The 22,526-nt window shown below is 49.6% G+C and overlaps 3 protein-coding genes and 2 non-coding genes across 5 annotated transcripts; 2 read left to right on the top strand and 3 right to left on the bottom strand.

The window, feature by feature from the left end:
* Positions 1-683: 683 nt before the first annotated feature.
* On the bottom strand, positions 684-1,604 carry CTHT_0069230 (uncharacterized protein; the record flags this gene model as incomplete). The annotated part of the gene is made up of 1 exon (XM_006697141.1): positions 684-1,604. One exon carries the CDS (start codon positions 1,602-1,604, stop codon positions 684-686), a length of 921 nt encoding a protein of 306 aa, XP_006697204.1.
* A 1,246-nt stretch (positions 1,605-2,850) lies between these two features.
* On the top strand, positions 2,851-2,947 carry CTHT_0069220. Its single transcript is given in 2 exon segments — positions 2,851-2,890; positions 2,910-2,947. It is a non-coding gene; the product is annotated as a tRNA-Ile (tRNA).
* Positions 2,948-3,225: 278 nt separating this feature from the next.
* On the bottom strand, positions 3,226-3,322 carry CTHT_0069210. The gene is made up of 2 exons: positions 3,285-3,322; positions 3,226-3,261 (listed from the first exon to the last, which is right to left on the bottom strand). It is a non-coding gene; the product is annotated as a tRNA-Ile (tRNA).
* Positions 3,323-8,698: 5,376 nt separating this feature from the next.
* On the top strand, positions 8,699-10,647 carry CTHT_0069200 (uncharacterized protein; the record flags this gene model as incomplete). The annotated part of the gene is made up of 3 exons (XM_006697140.1): positions 8,699-9,039; positions 9,118-10,414; positions 10,474-10,647. 3 exons carry the CDS (start codon positions 8,699-8,701, stop codon positions 10,645-10,647), a joined length of 1,812 nt encoding a protein of 603 aa, XP_006697203.1.
* An 845-nt stretch (positions 10,648-11,492) lies between these two features.
* Positions 11,493-16,992, bottom strand: CTHT_0069190 (uncharacterized protein; the record flags this gene model as incomplete). Its single annotated transcript, XM_006697139.1, has 9 exons — positions 11,493-12,021; positions 12,081-13,275; positions 13,367-13,420; positions 14,099-14,267; positions 14,325-15,411; positions 15,470-16,457; positions 16,534-16,615; positions 16,688-16,816; positions 16,906-16,992. The coding sequence occupies 9 exons, from the start codon at positions 16,990-16,992 to the stop codon at positions 11,493-11,495; spliced, it is 4,320 nt and encodes a 1,439-aa protein (XP_006697202.1).
* Between the last annotated feature and the right edge of the window lie 5,534 nt (positions 16,993-22,526).

The raw sequence follows: 22,526 nt of genomic DNA, 5'->3' as shown, positions 1-22,526 counted from the left end.
ACTTTATTGTATTTTATATTGGTCTAAAATGGGCTTCCCAGTGCTTTATTAAGCATAGCTCAGTACACAGTACACTGGCAATTAAAGAACAAGAACAATCGGTCAGGTACTTTGCCCGAACGAAGGGGCAGCTGTAAGTCTTCAATAGATCATCATTTTGCTGTCGAATACGATTTGACCATCTGTAGATTGAGCCCACCATATACTCATTATGTGTGCACGTTCGTCGCAGTCGGACGGCTTTTCAATGATGGACTGTGCAGGGGCAATAATTTCGTTGCCTTGGCAACAACAGTGTGGAATCCACCTAACAGCGTGCTCATCGTGAACAATGGATCATGGCTGAGAATCGACCCTATAATGCAAACAAAAAATTTCTTCCCGCACAATGTCATGTTACAAAAACGCTGCGAGACAGACTGTTTGAATAGACGCTTTGTCGTTCTTGCGGTTGTAATACCTATTTGCCCGACTTCAGGGGGTACGTAAACAACCTCTTATCACTAGAATTACCCCTATTTCACTTATGCTCTATCAGTGAAACATTCGCCTCAGAAAATGCTTACTGTCCGATATCAGTTCTCCTTCTGTAACTGGGACTAGACTTCTGAGATCTTACTAGTCAAGCTTTCCGTAACAAACCAGCAATAAGCAATCGGATCCATGCCCCGCCCTCCTTCGTCTTACAGGCCAAACCCGTCATAGTTATTAAGTGAAACGTTCTCTCCAGCCAAATAACGTATAATCTCCTTGATCCACTCCCGAGCTAGGGAGCTTCCAGGGTGATCAAGTAGCTCGTACACTGCGTCCCACCAGATGCGGCCGTGCTTCGAATGAGGAGGTAAATGAGTAGCCTTCATCGCCCGGCTGAGCAGTGCTTTCCACTCGTCATCCCAGCCACCGGCACCAAGCGTGATGCGCGCATATTGAAACCATGCGGGCCAGAATCCGGCACTCTCCCAGTCAATGATACCAGTCACTTGTTCCTTGACTGGATCGACAATGATGTTTCCCGTGAAGAGATCGCCATGCGTCAGCGTATACTGACCCTGACATGGAGGCATGGTGTTTTTGAGGACCAAAATGACCCCGTCGTCGACGCCCGAAGAAAGAAGAGCAGGACGGTACTCGTTGTCAAAAATGTCGTTATCAGTCCTCCAGATGTTCAATAAGACCTTATACGGTTTTGGAACAAAGTTGTTTAAGCGAAGCTTGTTGCTGGAAATGGATTCTAGCCTGTCAGAGCGGAACTGCGACAGCTCCTGCATGTATTTCAAAACCGTCCGAGCGATTCTTTCTCGCCCTTTACGTGACAATACCCCCCAGCATTGCTTGAGACTTTTGCCTGGGATGCGAGACTCAAGAATGTAATGGAAGCGACGGTCAGGGGACAGCCACTCGTCGTAGACAACGGGGACGGGGATGGTAGTGTGCTGCTGGACAAACCGCAAAGTTGCCACTTCATTGTTGACACCTTCGTATGGGGTTTGCTTAAGGATGTAATCTCCTATGCGCCACACCTTGCGAGAGCCCCTCGAATGGATAACCTCTGCAATATCTAGGACCTGTTCGATTGTAAAACGGTTCATATGCCTCCGACTCATCTTGATCGCCCGGAATGGCTATCTTGCTTCAGATAATCCAGAATTGAGAGGCTGCAGGAGCGGATGGTGGTGACTTGTTACAATGAATCTCTATCAAATGCTATCTTTTATATATACCTCCATGCAGTTCTAATGCCCTCATTGTGTAACAGACAAGAGAGCTGTCTTATGCTGAGTGGAATGCATTCTTGTAGGGAACATCTAACTCAACAAAGAAGCATGAATGATGTAGTCGAGACAATGCCATTATCGCTTGACCAGAACAGTCCGGTGGTATCTCTCAGAGTCAGCAAGCTTCGACTACCATACCAATTCTCTTTGCTGTACTTAACCTTACACAAGTGCTGGATATATTACTGGCCAGAGATGCACCTAGCAGTTAGCAGATCATTACCGTGACTGGCCGTGACTCTGGGTGAACCATAAAATGGATGCCTGCAGGAATAGTCCGTGGAGATATCAACGGCACAGTATTCCTTGCGGCAGATGAGTAAGGCTGGTCCCACCTGACTGACGAGAAATCAGGTTTGGAGTTCTTCCGCCTGAAGGTTCGAAGCGCCAGCCCCTTTCCCCATTTCCGCCGATAGGGAGAAGAGCTATGTGGGAGAAGCAGCATTTTTGTGACAAGAGACAGGCCGAGTAACAAGTTCCGGGGAAAGTAACTCCGCAGCAGGGTGCACAGTGAACTTTGAGCCCTGTTCTTGATCAATGAATAATACATTGAGAGCATTGCAGACCTAGGCGTACTAGGCTGTGTGTTGTGGTAGGAGAAGACCGAAACTTATCGCCATGTGTTGTTGCTATGATTGTTGAAAAGACTGTGCGGGGCTTTATGTGCTTTCCTGGGGCAGCTCCAGAAACTGACAGAGGCTGGTAGGTGTCAACATCTTAGGGCGACATACCACATATCTCGTCTTTGAGACCACGCAACAAAGGAACAATGTCCACAGGTTCATTGTTCTCCCCCAACAAAGATGCTTTGTCTTCACTGTTGGGATCAAATAGGCTAACCAATGAACTGAGGGTCTGAGCAGATGGCATTAAGGAGACCTTCCAAGCCCCGATTTATACAGATCTCTACATGAATATTACCAGAGATACAGAACCAAAATGCTAAGCTTGACAATGCGAAGCAAACAAGAATTGCAGGCTGTAACTAAATGGTCTACTACAAAGACTCCAGAGAAGCCAGATAGCAACTCCACTTTTCTGGAAATCATCTCTGGTTCTGTCCCCACAGCAATCGGCCCGGTTAGCTCAGCTGGTTAGAGCGTCGTACTAATATAGCTATCCGGCTATATCAAGTGATGCGAAGGTCAACAGTTCAATCCTGTTACTGGGCAATGTCTGTTCCTTTTTCGCTTCTGTGATATGTGAACTCAATGTTGCGCTTCGCTATTCAGAAATGGTCCGTCAGATTGTTATGAGGGATTCGATGTCATCACTGGCTTTGCAAGGCCGCAAACCTCTTTACCCGTCAATCATCCTGCTTTTTCGTTCTGTCTGCTGGCTTCTGCTACAGGAAGTGATATGGAATGCTTGTCGAGATTTTTTGACGGGTGGGAAGTTGTCCAAAAAAGAAGGACCCAAAATCGTGGAAAGGGGTTGCCAGTAAAAACATTGCCCAGTAACAGGATTGAACTGTTGACCTTCGCATCACTTGATATAGCCGGATGGCTATATTAGTACGACGCTCTAACCAGCTGAGCTAACCGGGCTATGTTAGTCCACATTCTCTTCTTGCCGTAATCATGATGCCTCGCGGTGGTGAGGACAACCAATAAAGTATGCCGAACTAAACTATATCGGTGAAATTTACATTACTTAGAATGGTGTTGTTAATGTCACATTACAATAGCGTCAGGCTTGACTGTTTGTAGACCCCCATTTGGTGCCATCGCGGATATTAAAACAGCCAAAGTTGGTATTATCACCAGAGCCGCATATGAAAGCGAGAGAAGTGATCAATATACCAGCTTTTGCAATTGAACCTGAGTAAAAAAACCCACATTCGAACTTGACAGTCCCAAGTCTTTGTTTCAATCATGCACTAGATGCGACACAGCATGGAGTTTAATTCATGGGCTAAGTCTAATCTCGTGGTCTGCAGTGATAACCGATCTAAAGTATAGACCTTTGCTCAGCAATTTCTTCATCTGTGGTGGCTCTTTCCTTTCTTCTGTCTTTGGGATGCCGTAGATCGCCCATCCGACCTCCATTCTTGACAGAGTCCTTACCATTCCCAGATGTCCATCTCCCTGTAAAAACTGAGGCCTCTCCAAACTCTCTGACCGTTTGTGGGTTGGTCTTCCATCTCTTCAAGTTCACTTTTAAGGCATCCGAGTCAAGGTGAGTTTTCATATAGGACCTACCTTTTTTCCTTTCGACGAACAACATAAGGCCGATAGCCACTGCGTATGTGGCCAATGAGACAACAGCCGAAGCAATAGCAAACTGGCTTTTGAGATACGAAATGTCCGTGTCGTGTATCAGATCCATGCTGAACACCGCCTATTCAATAAATCGATAGAATGGTCAGGTTTTGTAGAAGGGCTTGACAACCCAGGCTGACACTTCCCAGACTAAAGGTTTCTTGAGCGCTGTAGTGGTAAGGGTTTACTTGATGCGGCAACATACTGTTACAAAACCAAGCGGAAGATATATCACCGAAAGAACAGTGAATATGGGAAAGTATCGATTCATGGCTGTTGATCTTGATGACTCAAGAAGCGCCGTAGCGTTGAACAGCTATGCCTTGTTGTCAGCGCTGTGAATTAATGCAAATCTTAAGGCGGATATAGGAGATGAAACGAACCCCATCGCGAAGACCACAAATCTCGTTGATCTTTGCATCCACACGTCTCAGAAGTTGGTCTGACCAATCCTCAAAGTCTTCGATCAACCTTTCCCAATTCTGGTGGATCACAAGATCAGATTGTCGTCGTGTTTCTCTAGGGACCGTTTCGTCAAGTATTTGTACTGGTTCAGGTTTTGCAGAAAACTCAAGTGACAATCTACCACGGAGGTTTGTAAGGTCACTCTTCGTTTCTCGAATCCACAACGGTATGATCCGGAGAAGGTGTAAGAGTTGAAAGTACAACTTCGATTGAGAAAACGAGTTATTGAACATCACCCCTTCGACGAACCCGTCCATAAGGATATCGGAGGCCTGCCCATGGAAGATAAGTGTCAGTCATTGCAGCGAGACGTCGGAGCTAGAAGAAAAATTTGCAATCAGACGAACGAAAAACTAAAGGGACTTCTCACATTAACTTTGACGCATTCGTCAACTGTATCCAGGAGTTTACTCCAACCTGGGAACCAATCCTTCTGAAGAAGAGAATGCAACACCATCTGTGCTTGACAGACAGCGTTTCTGGCTGTAAACTGCATCCAACCCCATCTTAAGAATTCTGGGAAACCCTCGTGATCATCTCTTGAAACTATCATAGTAGACAAGATTGGATAAGTTGAAGTGCATACAAACCTAAAGATACCCGATGTTCTTTAACAAACGTGCCAGGAGTACGCAGAGAAGTGGCAAATATCCGCACTCTCGATGAATTAGAAAGCCGTCACCACCTTCGGGTTCATTGGACGGCTGAAGCCATCGGAAGCCGAACAAAATACTTGTCACCCTTGATTGGATACTGTTTAGGTGACAGAAGGTGAAACAAGGGTTATATCCTTCCCACTGATGAGCCACCTCCCAAGGACTGAGGAAGAGAAATAAAAAAAGTAACTGTAGAAATTGCTGCTATCTTTGATCTATCTCAAGTGGGATAAAGGCGAGCCTAACTTGCAAGGAGAGGATATAGGCTGCGGTTGACATATCCATGCTGTCATGTAAGCGTCCAAAATACCTGTCCAATATAATTTTTTTTCAACAAATGACTTGCATCTCCAGCAAAACATGGGAAGCGCTCACCAAACCTGGCTGGTCACTGAGCCCTTGGACAAATAAACGGACTCATCAAGCACATTTGCACCATGATTTCTGCTCTTCCGAAGTGGTGTATCTTCGATCCATCTTGTGACCGTTAAGGGATCGCCGGGGAATCGCCTACACAAAAGCACAAATGCATCTGATAATCTCCAACCTCCCTCATTCCCGACAGTATGGAACTTGGAGCAAAAAAACACGATGAATTAAGTTGTCCGCTTTGATCGGTCCATAGGCAAAGTTCCAGGGTAAGGACGGATCTGGTGGGTCTTCACCGACCTCCAGCACTGTCCCAGAATCCCGGGACGGGGTCACGTGGCCAACGATTCCTGATAAACTTCTTGACTTCAGAAAGTTCTTCTGACGTCAAAAATTCCGTGGATGAATGCAAATATATGATTCGTAGCCTTTTTTTTTCCCATGCCAATGTGCAGTTGCAGCTTGATGCCATGGAAAGTCCAGAGCGGCCTTTGATCAAGTTACTTCATTCGGGACTTTGGAAACCGAGATAAATTATAAGTCAAGCAGCTATAACGATGACTAGCCTCGGAGGGTCCCAAAGGACAAGTGCACGGCGCGATAGCATCTTCAAAGTCTTTGCGTAGGGGAATAATCAACTCCTCAGTCAGTATACTGGAAAAGGTAGTCAGATCTGGTTCCAGGGACGGAGGAGCACCATGATTGCCAACACCGATCTCGTTGCTGACATCTTCTGTCACGGCAGAGCCCGGTTGCTGACTGCGATCTTCTGATAGTGAGTAAAGTTCCTGGTCTTGAATCGGATCCTGTCCCGAAGCGTTGGGGATACTGTGCGGCTGCTGCCAGTGGCCTCTGCCTTATGGCGTGGATGCGGTATTGACGAAAGTCGGCGAGTGTCTTGTTCAGAGTCTCCAACTCACTGATAAGCTTTTGAAAAGAGCCCCATCGATCACAGCATGCTGCTTCTGACTCGAATCCAGGCGATCGTTTGCAGTGGATGCCATAATGGTCAAGCGCTTCAATGCTGTTTACCATTGATCGGTATACTCCCTGCAGGAAAATATTTGGGAGGGCAAGCGGGAGTACTCAAACATATTGAGTTGCTTTTCAAGGATGTGGGGAAAACCATATGGAAAAAAAAAATTCTCAATTAATTTCTCGCTATTGACATCGCAAGCGGCAGGTTGCTGGCTCTTCTGCGGCTGCAGGTTCTATTAGGAATCCATCAAAATCGCTCACGTAAGGCACTGTGCATACGGATTGAGGTTGTGGGCATTGGTTGGGTTAGGGTTGAGCTTAAATCGGAATATAAGCCTTATCTGACGCGAAGAACTTGTGTTGAAGGATTCAGAAAAGGGACTTGTGTTGAAGGATTCAGAAAAGGGAAGGTCCTTCCATAAGCTTTGTGATTTATTTGGAAATTACCATTTATGCACTGCCACGATCCTGCAATGCTATGTACACTGCTGTAGGGTTATGTATTCCCCGTGAAGCACATGACACAGGAGCAAAACATGATGAGCAAACGGTGGCGTAGTGTAGGATGCCTGATCGTTCTCGCCTTTGTTTCTGAGTGAGTCGGAGATATTAGTGTAGGATGAGCGCAATGCAAAAAAAACGTATTCTCCCCCCCCCCCACTGCAAGCTTCCCGACAAGCCGTCAGGGTGAGGAGCTGGCTACTTGAAAGCTGTGGGGCTTTGCTCTCTTCGGACCCGCTGTGGCCCTGCCGATCTCTCTCGCATCATGGAAATTTTGTCGAGATCCTGGGGCCGCTGTTCCACTCTCCTGTTTTGCCCTGCCCCTGTTGGTCGAGTTTCCGTCAAGTCTCCGTTGAGATCAAGACATGAGGCCTGCCAAAACCAACCGCCAACGAAATATCCACCATTTTAGCGCTTGTTCCCCCTCACTTCATTTTCCCCCTTGCCCCTCCCCACTGTGCCCACTTCTCCCGCTTCGCCCCGGTCTTTTCCCAAGAATCCCAAGGCTGCATCTGCTGCCATGGTGATCAGATGGCGCAGGTGTCGTTAGCACCAGAATGCCACGCCGCGCTTTAGGGCCGGAAATATACCAAGTCGATAGGATGGAATGTCGCAAAGCTCGGGCGGGGGAAGGTCGTGTGCTCGTACGGCGGCACATCATATGAAGTGAACAGACCGCCATATTAGGCATCAGGTTTTTCCATCTGCACTTTTTTTTGTTCGAGCGAATCTGCCCGTTACGCTACCTACGTTAGCTTCCTGGACGTGATCGTTCGGATGCGGAGGCCGATCCTCAGGGACCCTCTGTGGACACCACACCAGCGCTAGCGGAGCGCGGTGCATTAAGGTGCCTAACTGCAGAGTGTTTTCAGGCTTTCAGCTACAGCTGCTTGCAATGCTATACCTACTACATATCAATCTTCCAACTATGGGGGTCGCAAGAAGCGCCAGATTGGTCGTCAGCATTGTGCATGACCGAGATTCAAAGGTTGCATCGCGAACTCGCAATATCCCGGGAATACGGATGACCCGAGCAAGCTGCTTCCAGAAGGGATCGCGGCATGCAGTCGTGAGAGGTTGGGTCAATCGCGTCCAGTTACTTACATTATACAGTACTTAGCCACGAAGTGAGGTTGCATCCCCTGGCAAAAGACGGGCGTTGCATCAATGGGGAAACGGCTGACGAGCGGACACTTTTCCGCAAAACACCAGCCAACCCGCGCCGAGCCTCGCCAATGGCGGCCCAGGCAACCAGTCATGGCCAAACAAGCAATCCAAGGCAGGCTCGGAAGGCTGGCAGCCTTCCAGGGACCCAGCGCCGCGAAGGGTTTGGCGACGCCAGTAATGGTTCGACCAACCGGCGCCATCATGTGTCTTGGGTCACAGCGCAGCGTGCCAGCAGCCTTAGTCGATATGGAATTGCATGGAGCCGGCACGGATCCGGCTTGGATGCTACCCGTCCCGAGAATCTGTGAGCCAACAGGGTCGACAGAGGAACCACACTCGATTAGGTCGTGTACCAGCTCCCGGGCCGCCGTTCCGCCATATTTAATTCCACGGCTTTCCGTGCCTTCCTTTGCATCATGGAACCTCTTGATCGTCCTGGCTTGTGTGCTCGTTGTCAATCGACCCTGCGGCTTCCTATCTCCATTTCCCCCTGCCGCCGGTCCACGATACAGAGCTAACCCACGCCATGAGGTCCGCCCTTTTCAGCGTCCTTGGCGCCCTGCTGCTGGCCCACGACGTCACCGCACAGCAGTCCGTGGTTGTCCCTGGCTTCAAGAACACGAAATGGGTGCTCAAAAGCGAAGGCGGTTCGAACTACGCCTGCAAGTGTCATCCAGGAGACTGGTGCTGGCCAACTTCAGCGCAGTGGCAGCAGCTGAACGCCAGTGTCGGCGGCAATCTGCATATCAACATCCCGCCGGGAGCGCCATGCTACAACACGTTCGAGGGCCCTCTGGGCACCATCAACACCTATGATGCCGCAAAGTGTGCCGAGGTTACCGCCAATTGGAACAGCGAGCAATTCCAGTAAGCTTTCCTGGACCATGACAAACTATGACTTGTAGAGAATAAAGACTGAGACTGCGTGTGTTTGCGTCCTTGAAGAGTCGAGCTTCCTACTGCTGGCCTCTGGACCTACTTCACCAATGACACCTGCCGGCCCACGACAAACCCCAGCGACACCTGCACTCTGGGCTACTATCCCGTCATGGTCATCATGGCCAAGACTATCGATCACATCAAGGCCGGTGTCAACTTTGCCCGCACTCACAACCTGCGTCTCATTATCCGTAACACCGGCCACGACTTTCTTGGCCGCAGCGTCGGCTGGGGTTCCCTGGTGATCAACACACACAGCTTCCAGAACATCAAGTTCCACAACAAGTACACTGCCTCGTGCGGCTACAAGGGTCCTGCCGTCACCCTCGGTGCTGGTGTCCAAGCCTTCAAGGTTCTTGAGCAGGCTCATGCTCTCAACCCCCCCAAACTGATGCTCACTGGTGAATGTGCTACTGTTGGTGTTGCCGGCGGTCTTGTCCAGGGCGGTGGCCACGGTCCGTTGACCAACTTCTATGGCTTCCTTGCCGATACTGCGCTCGAGTTCAAGGTCATTACTGCCGATGGCTATCTCAGGACCGTCAATGAAAGAGCTCATCCCGACCTCTTCTGGGCACTGAGGGGTGGCGGCCCCGGGGCCTTTGCCGTTATTGTTGAGGCTACCTTCAAGCTCTTCGACGACAAGCCGAGCGCTGGCATCACTCTTGACATCAACTCGGCCCACACCACCAATGAGACCCTTTTCTGGGAGGCCGTACGCATCTTCCACAGCTACAGCACCCACTTTGTCGACAACAACATTTATGTGTATTACGAGCTGGGCGCTGGCGGTCTGAATCTCCACGTCCGGCCCATTGTCGGCATCGGCAAGACCCTTGCTGAGCTGCAGGCCATTGTCCAGCCGCTCTTCGACGACCTCAACGCCCTCGGTATCACCTATGACACCGAGAGCCACAGCTTCAATACCTTCTACGAGCTGTACAACAACATGTTCGAGACTGAAGTCGCTGGCAACTCGGCTCTCACTGGCGGCTGGACCCTCGCACGCGAGGACGTTGTTGCCAACCATACCGCCGTCATCGAGGCCTTCAAGAAAGTCGTCGCCGCCGGCTCCTTCATGGTCGGTCACATGTGGAGCGCCGGCCAGAACCTTCCCCGGAGCGAATGGCACAAGAGTGCTATTAACCCACGCTTCCGCCACGTCGTCGACAAGCTCATCACAATCGTCCCTATTGGCGGCAACGCCCCGCTCGCTGACAAGGAGGAGGCTCAGCACCGCCTGACCTACGTTGTCGACGGCGCCCTCCGTGAGGCTTCTCCCAACGGCTGCGCTTATATCAATGAGGTGAGTCTTGGCTGTTTCAGCCATCAGTCAGACAAGGAGCTAACGCGAAATTGCTGCAGGCCGACCCGTTCCAGCCCAACTGGCAGCAGGCGTTCTGGGGCACCAATTACCCGCGGCTTCAGCAGATCAAGAAGAAGTACGATCCTGAGGGCCTCTTTTACACCGTCTCCACCCCGGGCACCGAGAGGTGGTCTCAGATTGAGACTGGCACCAGACTCTGCTACAAGCTTTAATTTTTTTTTTTTTTTAGTCATTTCGTTCGCTTACAGGATGTCCCTCGACCTTTTTGCTTGGATCGGCGGCTTTTTGCTCTAAGAAAGGCGGTCAGTTACGTATATATGACTAGTCATTGTATTAATACACTTTTCGGCGCGTAGATACCCTTAAAAGTTTAAGGGAGTGTAATAGTCATAATATGGGCATGATCTTAGATTCACTATTTGAAATCTGGTTGCGTTCATGTATTTGGGGGGGGGTTAATCATCAAGGTTTGATAGTTACATTGTATGTACAGGGACCAAAACATAAAAATAGATAAAAATAGATCATCCAACATGCTCGAGATGAAATGTAGCCGGCTATGTTCGGCATTTGAGTATCAAGATTAACGCCATGTCTAAGTGTACTTCATGCGGAACCGAGTGTTTCATGCTTCGAACATGCGTGGAAGATCACGTTCAGTAAACAAATTAACGTAATTGGCAATATGTTTCCGAAAATTCCAGTATTGTGGGTTCCGTGCTGCCCAGCTAGGTTGTTCAGTGAGCACGGACAACAGAGTTTCTTGGGGAAAAGCTCAGATGTGATAAAAAGGGATATTTATCATACGATATATGAACCGACAGTTGACATCCCAAGCCGTTGTTGGTATGTGGTTATATCGGAAAAACTGCCCAGGATAACTGTGTTCTGTGATCTCTTGGGGATCTACTGTACAATAACTGTGTTTGTGTCTCTATCTTCACTTACAATACATCTGGTTCATGGCAAGTTGGGTATGGTTTATTTAATGTTCAGTCCAGCCATCAACTAAACGCCACGCCATCTTCCGCTCTTAACAGAAACACCACAGCAGTAATTAAACCTTGGGCTTCTTAGGCGCAGGTCCTCCGATTTGCTCACCTGGTCTCTTTCTTGTCTCTTTGTTCTCGGTCCTTTGCTTGTTTTTGTTCCTCCGGTTCCCGTCCTTGCCCTTCATCTTATCCCTTTCTTTATCCCTCTTGTTATCTCCTGCTTTTTTAGGCTTCTCACCAGATGGCTTGCTCGACTCTCCTGGGGCCTTTTGCTCTGCCGGATCCTCAAGACCCGGCTTCCTGCCATCTCTGTAGCGCTCCCGGTACTTCTTGAATAAGCTCACGAATGGCTTCAGATTTGCTTGTTGTATCACACGACTTGGTATCTCTGGAATGCTCTCACATCCAATGGAGAAAGCAAAACGGGAGGTGTAGTCGACGAACTTGGGACCATCGAAGCCATAGCGGCGCATGAAAGTTTTGACCCAACCCAACATGGCCAAGTATGTTTGCTCCTTGGTTTGTGTAGGGATTTTAGACAGTGCAGTGTTGATGATTTGGACAGACGGCCAGGTAGCCGCCTTAGGGTGGGTGCTATGGAAGGTGTTGGTAAGTGCTAAGCTACACAATAACCTGGGACATATCGAACTTACAAAGGCCCATTGTTCTTGATTGGGAATTGCGGGTTTTGCTTAACAAACCACATCTCCTCAGGGGGAAGGATCATCACAGCCCTGCCGGTTTTGCCAGCGCGGCCGGTCCGACCAACGCGGTGAACGTATTGATCAGCATCGCTGGGAAGACCAACTTGCACAATCAAGTTGACATCAGGGATGTCCATGCCACGACCAACCACGTCTGAGGCAAAGAGCCACCCGGACTTGGCCTCTTTGAATTCTTCAATGGTCTTCGTGCGTGCTGCCTGCGACATCCGCGAGTGCATTTGCCACACACCCAACTTGGGCGGGGCAGCGCCACCTGTATGTCCAAACACGTGGTATAGAAGCCCAGCGTAGCGTGCTGTGGAACAGAAGATGATTGCTTTCAGCTGGCCATTGGCGTCAACCCTGGCACATGAGAGGAAAGAATGAAGCGTCGGCAATACATCCTCGAGCGACGGCACAGGAATGACCATTTGCGGCACTGTCTCAATGGTCGGTGCCTCGTTTGGGTTTATCGTAGATATTGTAACGTGTTCAGCCTCCAAAACAATAGAGACCAGGTCCTTGACGTCTGGTGGGAGAGTTGCGCTGAAGCACATCCCCTGCCACTTGGCAGTCGACTTGGGGGGCAGACGGGCGAGAATACGTCGAATGTCCGGAGCAAAGCCTGCGTCAAGCATCCGGTCGGCCTCATCCAAGATCAAACAACGAAGTTGAGAAAACTTCTGGCGCACGTCGTCCTCTTGGAGCCAGTCATCCAAACGCCCAGGCGTGGCGACCACGATGGTAGGCGCAGGTGACTCCATAAATCTGCGAAGTTGGGATGCTCTCTTCTTTCCACCAACAGCCAGGTGGCAGTAAATTTGAGGAGAGACCTTTGTGATAAGTTTGTTGCATTCGTCTTGAATTTGCTCAGCCAGTTCGCGCGTGGGCGCCAAGATGAGCAGGCCGACCTTCGAACGATCCAACGTCTTGTCTGAGACGAGGTTGTGCAGAGCAGGCAACAAAAATGCGATGGTCTTCCCGGTGCCGGTCTTGGATTGAACCAGATAATCCTTACGCCAATCAGATGCGCACAAAATCTTCTCCTGAACCGGTGTCATGCTCGTGAGATTCATGTCCTTGATGCCTTGGAGAAGGCCTGTATCCATCCGGCCCCGAAGGGACTCGAATGGAGTACCACCTCCTGGTTTTGGCATAGCTTCGATCGATGTCGTGGATGCAACTGATACAACTGCAAGAGAATGCGATTATACTCTGGTCAATTGTCGAACTACCAGATTGTTCTTCGAACACTGGCAAGGTGCCGGCGGTGCTCTTGCTCTTATCCACTGCGTGCAGTCGCGGTTAGTTAGGTTGATAGACGGACGACCGTTTTAGAGGGAAAATTCTTCTTCAAGGTAATAATTCGCCTTGCCACTTTCCCCTGTGGCCTAAACTAAAGTGCCTGAAAGTCTTGTGTTTACAGATGCATGACCACCGTTAAGTGAACAAGTGATCCAATACCGAACCCCAGCGTTGAAAAAATACATATAAAAAAACCATCTATCTTGGGGATATTGGGAGCACGAAGTTGCCCAGTGCTTGGGTAGGATCTGCTGCTTTCATTGGTGCAAAGAGGCATGTGGGTCATTTACTGTGGGTCAAGTCTTGACATGCAGATGAAGCTGTAACCATCTCTGCAATCTCCTCTCAGAGGGTGAGCATACTAACATTGCCCCTGCTGCGTGCCCTACCATTCATATCCTTATTTTGTCTATCTCTGAATTATTTTACCAAGCACACAAACCCACGTTTAGGCAAAAGCACATCTCAAGCTGGGCGGCAATCAAACATATTGTCTCCTGGCTAAAGTAATGGTATTTCAACATCAGCAGAAAAAACGGGAGAAGCCCAGAATGAAAACTAAGTCTCATAAGATTCATCCTTAAACGCCAGATGCTAGAAGACAAACTTTTCCTATGTAGGCTCTCAATGGAACTCTCCGATGCGCGGCCCAAAGTATTCACCCTCAGGCAGCTGGAGCAAGCCACAGGTACCGCTTCCATCACAGCCTTCATAGGGAGCGTTATTGCCCCACCAGCTCAGCTCGATGTCCCAGATTTGTAGAGCAAAGAATATGACGATACCGCTGATGGCAATGGCACACGAAAAGGCAGCAGAGGTAACGAAATTATACTGAACCACAGCTGTTAGTGACCACAAGCTGTCAAAATCGACTCACGAGAAGCTTACCTTCGACCAAAAGCCCAAGAACCTCTTCTTCAAATAGAGCCACGAAAATGCGGCAACGGGTACGGCAGGCCAAATGTAAATAAGGTTATAAGGAGCCCAAGCAAGTGCTCCATTCATCATGACTACAGGATGTGCGTTCCTGATGATCGCGTACTTAGGCCACTTCTTGCTTAGCCAGTAGAACAAGACGACCAGCGCAGCTCCAAACGGGAACCCAATGAGAGTGGCTGAATAGATACCACCAACACCCCAGATCTTACGTGGGCCGACAGTACCCCAGAAGACAGCGGCGGTGAAGAAGGTGTTAGGACCGGGGCAAGTGAAGCGGAAAGGTGCTTCTTGCGTGCAGATCTTGTCGATGTGCACCTGATATTGAAGAACCGCGACACTGATAAAAGTAGAGATCAACGTTGGCACCATTTGGGCCCAGAATGTAAATCGTGGGGCGATCTTGAGGTAGTGCGCCAGCTTCAGGTCGGCTGTGAACGACAAAGCATGGGCACAGGTAACATAACCATATGACTTGAAGAAGCACATGGCAATCGCGTTACCCTCCACCCAGACACCACCGATAAATTCAGCAATGACATTCAACGTGACTTGAACGCCTGTCATGGCAGCAATGATGCCGATGGGAACGACGAACACAAGGCAGAGTGCAATTCCGTAAAGCACAACCCAAGGCGTTGTGTTCGTGGGCCAGGCAGCAATGCCAGCCATACCAACACCGATCGCGAGCAGGAGGCAGATAGTGTACCACCATTCCGGCACCTCTTTGTAGGCGCGCATCAGGCGGTTGTGGACATCCAAAAGGTCAACGTCTTCCTCGTCATCTGAGTCCGTATTGTTCGTCTTTTTGACTAGACGACTCCAGCTCCGTTTCACGCTGCGCCAGAAGTCACGTAGGCCGAGCATAATCTCGTGCCTGTGGTATAGGTAGCCGTAAGCAACGGTGGCCGAGTAAACGGCGAAGAAGAACATATATACCACCACGTTGCCTGCGGACAGGAAAGGTGGCGAGTATGCTTCGTATTTCTTGGCATCAAAGATGCCCTTCTCGTCAATGAATAGCGGTGACATTGTAACGCTTGCCAAAGTGATCAAATGGCTTATTCGAGTTGATAGGAAGGTACCGAGTGTTGTACGTGTTGGTGTACCAAATGGCAAGAACGATGAACATGGAAAAGAAAGCGCCGAGGAAGTAGTTGAATGTAGAAAAGAATGGGACCATCAAGGGATCGACCATGTAGGTGATGATGTTCCAATCAAATGTCGGCAATGGATTCAGGCCCAGGCCTGTCCAACCGCCAGTAAGGTTGGCCAGTGTAGCATTGTTAGGAGCGATCCAAGCCATCCAGCTGAAGTAGCTGAGAGCCGCGAAGATGTAATTCGGAAACCAGAAGTACACAAACATCAGGAAAAATGCCCAGGCGAAAAACCGAAGCCGTGACATCTTCCAGACGGACTTAAGCGGGCCAGTGACGCTAGCAGTTTCGCTAGAAGAATCATGGAACGCCGAGTTCAACGCGATGGTGACCAGTGAGGATGGCCAGACACAGTATGCTGGGTACACCAAGAATCGACGGCAAAGGCCTGCCAGACCATAGCCAATGAAATTTGTTGAGAGAGCGATGAGGATCTGATAGCCAACGCTGGTAGCCCATGTCTGGTTGAACCATTGCGGTAAGACTTGTATCCACACAATGTAGTTGGTATACGGAACGCTCTTGGCCACGTTTGACATGATGGTGATGAGCATGTGCTCTTTCTTGTTGAAGGGGCCTGGATTAAGGCTGTGGCGCACTCCAAACAGTGTGAAACCGACGTCGGGAAGGACACGCTCAAGGAACTTTCCAAGGGGGTAGGCCAGCAGCTGTGGAACGGTGGAGATGACGTAGATGCTTGGCATGCGGACATCGAAGAAGGCGTTGATGAAGGAGATACAAACGGCGAAGAAGATGCCCATCGCCCACGCGCGAATGGTCGAAACAGGGAGATTCGGGTCATCGTGGTTGTCAACCACAGCGCGCACCTCGGCGTATGGGGAATTGTTGGTGATCAGTGCTGCCTGGATCTTCATCTCCTGAATAATGTCTTCATGCTTTTCGGGATTCGCAAAGATTTCATCGTTGTCTTTTTGTCGCACTAAGTTAGCGAATCCTCCACAGCATGGCGTGACAATCTTCTCGATTACAGTGAAAGGACATACTTAAAAAATCTTCAATCCGATGGATGATTTCGATAGGGAAGTTGGGATCCCGAGCATACTGTTTGTGGACTTGGCTCATCAACTAAGTGTCGTGTAAGACATGGTCAGCTCACACTATTTTACTGCCGAGTAGAACTGGATGGGCGGTATTTACCCTTTTCGTGTCCTCGAGAGTGAATCTTGCTGCGACTTCCTTAGCCTCGAGCAGATCTCTCTCGGTGACATGTAGTATGCTCGCACCAGGGGACGCAGGTGTTGACTCGTCCATAGCGAGTGCAGCAGCCTAATTTCAGCATCTGTTAACAGATATTCCGCGAAATGGCACATCCAGTCAATGGCATTTGAAGAAGATATGTGAGCGTTAGGTCATACCAGTCCCTCGAGCTTCTCTCCCCCGGATTCAGAGGGGGAAAGGGCCACAGGCTCCTTGGCCTCATGTTTCTCAGACGCGCCTGTCATACTTGTTATCGTCTCCGTTGACCTTTGCTCCAGTCACAGGCTCATCCGGGAGATGTCTGAGGCGTAGTGTCCTGACGCTACAGCGGGTGCACGTCCAACGTGGAGCGGCGGGTAGATGCGGCAGGGATAGGTGTATTCGGGAGCTGTAAAGCGATGACGACGAGACTGCGAGAGCTCGTGGAGAATGGAATGCCTGCCTGTGGAATGCGGCGCCCCGCAATCTTAAATACCAATGTGTGCCGACAGGTATATGAGAGGGAGAGACAAAATATCTTGCGATGCCTTGGCTTGTAACTCCGAAAGCAGGCAGGTTGCACACCTGCACACCTACCTTGAAGATTGCTCTTGCAGCAGGTGCGATCTTCGGTATTGGGCTGGCTGTCTGCGGCAGCAAGTTGAATTAACCGGGCAGTCGTCTGATATTACCAGGTGTCAGCGCACAATGGATGCTCCTGCCCAGCGAGGAACACTTTCCAGCAAACAGCAACCACAACCGCCTCCTCCAAGACCCCAAGACTCAAAGCTCCTTCCGTTTGCGGCGCACCTGGGATTTTCTGGGCCGGAGAGTCGATCGCCTGCAGGCTTGGCCGCTTACAGGGAATTTCTTGGCTTCGCAGCGTCAAGATCCATGTCCATGCGTTGGAGCTTTGCTTCAACGTCTTCCGACCGTGTGTGCGCGTCCCAGCTTCCCGTTCTCTTGGGTCAGGCCGCGCGGGCCTCGTGGATACGGAGCTTGCACCATCATGCGGCATCCCGGTCTTGGATTGTTGACAGTGCCATTCACGACGGGGTACCACCACCAGGGAAGCTTGGTAGAGGTCTTCGTGTTATCTGCCGGCTGGTTGCGCTTCCGATTCGAGCTCGCCAATGCTTTGCATTTGGACGGTCTGCGAAAGCCGGCAATTACCCGTGATCCAGATTCGCAGGCTGTTTCACCCTTTCAGCGTTCTTTGGGCCTCCTGCAAGTTGAAGACCCCGACCGGTCCACTGAACGGGAGCTCTCCTGGCGTCCTTGGATGGCACAACATGTGGATGTTTCACCCAAACCAGGTGGTGTCAGTGATGTATCTGATATCGACCATCGGCAGTGCAGGGGGAACGGTGCCACCGAGAAATATGCATGTTTTAACCTGCCGAGGGAATCCACCAAACCAAGTCAATTGTGGACTAGATAACGGCGAAATTGACCAATGGATGGGCTTGCCGTCTTCCCAAGAAGGAAGCTTGCAAACCAAATCGTGGGGGCAGTTATGCGACCCCACCAAGAGGCACCACGCGGGAGAGATGTGATGACTGAGATTGGTGCGAAAGTATTGTGTGTTTCCCTGCCCAAGTGTCTCAGGAGAAGATCAGGGCAGGTTCCAAATTTCTACCTACCTCTGCTGCCTCCCTGTGAGCGCCGAACGAGACGGCGAGTGAAATTCCACGTTCGGTGGAGACATCCCATTTCTTGGGTGAAAGCGTTGTTTATTGAGTACCTAGACATCACTATGATGGGTAGCTGATGTTGGGGCCTACCTACCTATGTAAGGTACCTGCTCCTCGCTTTCATCCTTTTTCCATGTTCGATGTATGTGCAGCCGACTGACCCCCGTGATTGCATGGTTGAAGATGCAGGCCGAAAGGTAAAGAGAGCTATTCCTTAGGAAGTGGATCGAGATAAAGACTGAACCGGAAAAGTGCAGCAAAGTAAATCTCCTGCCCGCATTCTGAGGACGCTTGGTGGGACACGGCCGACGGCAAGCCACGCCGTTGCCGATGCCAAACCCCACAACTTAGTTTCAAGCATGCCATCATCCCAACAGTCCGATCGGTGTCCAGGTTGTCAGATCAAGATCGAGCATTAAGCAATCCAACGCATGCCCGGGATGCCTGGTCACACTAGGCAAGCCTCGCTGAATACAAAAACCTAACAGTCCCAAGTCTAACTGCAAGGCCCCCTTACTTCTCCTGGACATGATTTGTATCATTTTACTGTAGCATCTACAGCACTCACGACAACAACATCAGCAATCCGGGCGCTGTCCTTAGGTAGCGATCCAGGCTGCAGGCCTGGTTTAAAAGTTCCATCGCCTTATCGAGTGATCATCCTTCCAGATGAGCTCTTTTCTCCAATCCAAGAGCCCAGCAGCAGCACGAGGGACCTGGATATCTACCTTCCATCTAGGTTACCCACCACATCAGTAAGCTGCTCAGCTATGATTCATGACGAGAGTTGGGTAAGCGATACCAACTCTACGACGGTGATCAGACAGTTTTGGCCCTTGAGGATGCTTCTAGACGGCGTTGTGCTGAGGCCCTGTACATCAGGTAATGTAATACTCGCTTCTTCAATTGGCAATTTGTCCTAGCGAGCGGATGAATATGTAGGCAACTGCCTACCTGACCTTAGGTGGGTGGCAGGTAAAGTAACGTAGGTACCCAGGTATCGGTGCCAACCTGGAATTTTCCTTTCTTTTTTTTGTCGAAAGACTCGCATGCTACAGCAGCTTTCTCTGAAGTCTGGATCAAGGAGCTGCTGCTCGTCGCCCTCTCACTTTCCCCAACTTTCCCCACCCTGTTGCGCCCATAGTTTGGTAAGCCTTGGCACTTTGCCAATCCCAAGTCGTACCACAACTGTTGGCTTCCCGCGCAACAGCTGAGACAGAAAGGGGGAGGGGCTTCGCTGTGTATGAGAACGTTGCGGACCTGCCATCACCGTAACCACACCGTGCATAGACACGCAGGCTTTTGGGCCCGATGACAGGCCGAGCACGTCGCCAACACCAACGACCGAAAAGCGAACATTACAGCATGTCACCTCACCTTCCTGTTTTGCAGCATCGGTCAGAGGGGTTGGCGCATCGATGTAGGTGCATGAGGTTAACTTCGTTCCTGTTGACGCGACCGCTGTTGGCGTTTTGTCTCAAGCCTAGATTGGAGTCATTGGATTCATCGAACTCGAGTCAACAACCTTATCGGGTCGTCGACTGTGCGCGCAATCATATTTTTCCACTATTGTCGGCAACTTCGAGTCTTAGCATGTCGGCAATCTGTAAGCAATTAGGCATTGGAGCTTGGCTGTTTCGATTTTACCATGTCTAGCATTCGGCAGTTCTTTTGCTTCCTCCTTTAGCTACTGTTGTCTGGTCAATTGATATCCCGCTTGCAGACTCGTGCATACTTAGCAGCCGTCCCTGCTGCAGTGTCATCTTTGCTAAAAACAAGATTTGCCATTTGAAAAAGTAGCGATCGGCTTCCAAACCTAATTGAGTCCTTCGGCTAGGTTTCTAGTAGCATGTATTGACCAGATGGGATCGGTACACAACCCCATGGCGGATTAAGAAGTTAAATCCCTACGTGTTGTGGAAAGATAAGGTTAACTTCTTCCGTCCTCCGCAACAGCCTATGGCAAGGTCTATCCTACAGCAAGCTTCATGCTGTATCATCATCTAACCAAGCTAAGGGGCCAAGAAGATGGAGAAGAAAGTGTCCAGAGAGCCTTAATCCCACAGTGGCTTTTGCAGGTATATTTTCGCAACCTCTTCTGATTAACATTAAGCAATCACAATGGAACTATAACATGAACTAGAAAATGATTCTTTGAGGCAGTGATTGAGGGAATTGTTTTTGACAGCCAGAGACGCGTTGCTGCTTGGACCACTGACAACATCAGCACTCTCTTGTTGCTCCTAATTTCACGCTTAGCACCGATCTAATTAGATAGCGGACAGAGTAAGGGAATTGGACCTGAGTACCCATCAACATATCATGCAAATCAGGAGCATCGATGTGCAAGGTCAGACTCGGCCCCGTTCTTGTTATACTTCTTAAATGCGTGTCAGGGCCTCAGGGTCTTTGCTTCCAGATTTGATCAAAGATTATTGACGAACATTGCAAGTCAAAGATGTTGATTGAAAATTTTCAACCACGGTTTCAGCCTCTGGCCATCTACTATGTCTGATACAGCCTATCCAGATGCCAGAGCCGGTAATACTGAGTTGTGAAAGATCTTTCAATCGAGCCTCGATGAAGATGCACGATGTAGCATTCCGTCTGTATATCCGCCTGTATATTATTCGTTCTCTCTTAGTTTTCAAAAGTTCATATCACTCTCGATGGCTATGTTGGAAGATTGGCTCATGAATATAGGCGTGAACAACGAGTTGATTCAATCTGTCGCTATTTTCTTGGGTCTTGTCAGCAGGCCAAACAATAAAGCCTATACACCATGCCGCCAAAGAAGAACAGGGCACCAAAGGAAAGCATGGAAACAAAGACAAAGAGGTAGCCAACCTAAGACTATGGCAAGGGGACAACCAATAACTAATCGACGTTGGAGAATCTCAACTTCTGCCACTAGTCAGACGATTCAACGGCCATTGGTTATGCACAGCAACCAGTCCAAGACCAGCACCTATACTATGCGTTGGATAAGGACTACGATGCAAGATGGCCATCGGATCAACAGCAGAGAGAAAACTTCCTAGACTACTACTATGGTCGCGCGCTCGCCCCTGATGAGACGCTATTTGAAGGCATCACCAACACCTTGGGGACCATCCATAAGGCCCTCCTTGATATTTGATACGATGGCCAGACGAAAACGGTGTCTGGAACCTTGCTGCAAGATCTTGGTGTTTCCAAGAGTAGCCTGCCGCGCGATTAACGGCACACGATCCACAAATGATGGACAATCTCGTAGATGATGGCCTGTGCTTCTGTGTTATGTTGTGAGAGTTGGGAATGGAGAAATGGAAGACCCAACTACACCATTAAACCCAAGGTTCGATACTAATTGCTTCCTATATCAAAGCGTGGGGGCTCACTGGGACGAGTTTGAGGGTGTATTGTTTTACTATCTACCTCGCTAACGTGCCGAACCACTGGGCTGCGTTGATATATCGGACATCAAGCCATGAAACTCAGCATCTCGATTCTGGAAAGAGTGCAAAATTCTGGTACAGTAGGGTCTATACCGAGTTCAGAAGATGGATAGGAATTGACGACCTTCCGCCGACCTATTTGGTCGATTTACAGAAGCCGCAAACCGATGACTAGAGTTGTGAACTTCACGCTATCGCTGGCGTCATAGCGTGTGCGAAGTTGGTGGTTTTCAGTTGGAAAAACCAGACACACCACCTTTTGCTCGTAATTACCAGAAAGCCAGACAAAACTGGCAAATGAAGTCGAAGATGAAGAAGAAGATCGAGAGGAAACCATCTCTACCGCCAAAACGTCCTAGGCGACGAGCCACTCGGACAAGGAATGCTGCTAAAGTCCAACCCCCCCTTGTCCAGTGCCTACTGTACGCAGCCGTATAGATACTAACAAGGAGGAGAGGTCTCAGAAACTTGACAAGATGCTCAAGAAACTCGACGCTCGGATGCCGAAATAGTTTCAGTGCCGCACTGGACATGATAGTGCCAATAATGACAGTGACCAGGATGGCAGTCAGGAAGAGGGCGCAGCTCGCGATGACAGAGAAGGTAACGTCGCGTTTGCAGCAAATCAGCGCAATGATGCTGCTGGAAAACAGCGAAAGGACGAATGGA

This window comes from Thermochaetoides thermophila (assembly GCF_000221225.1).
Source record: "Thermochaetoides thermophila DSM 1495 unplaced genomic scaffold scf7180000011822, whole genome shotgun sequence".
Taxonomy (NCBI): domain Eukaryota; kingdom Fungi; phylum Ascomycota; class Sordariomycetes; order Sordariales; family Chaetomiaceae; genus Thermochaetoides; species Thermochaetoides thermophila.
The sequence above is the reverse complement of the archived record's forward strand: the minus strand, read 5'-3'. Positions and strand labels throughout refer to the sequence as shown.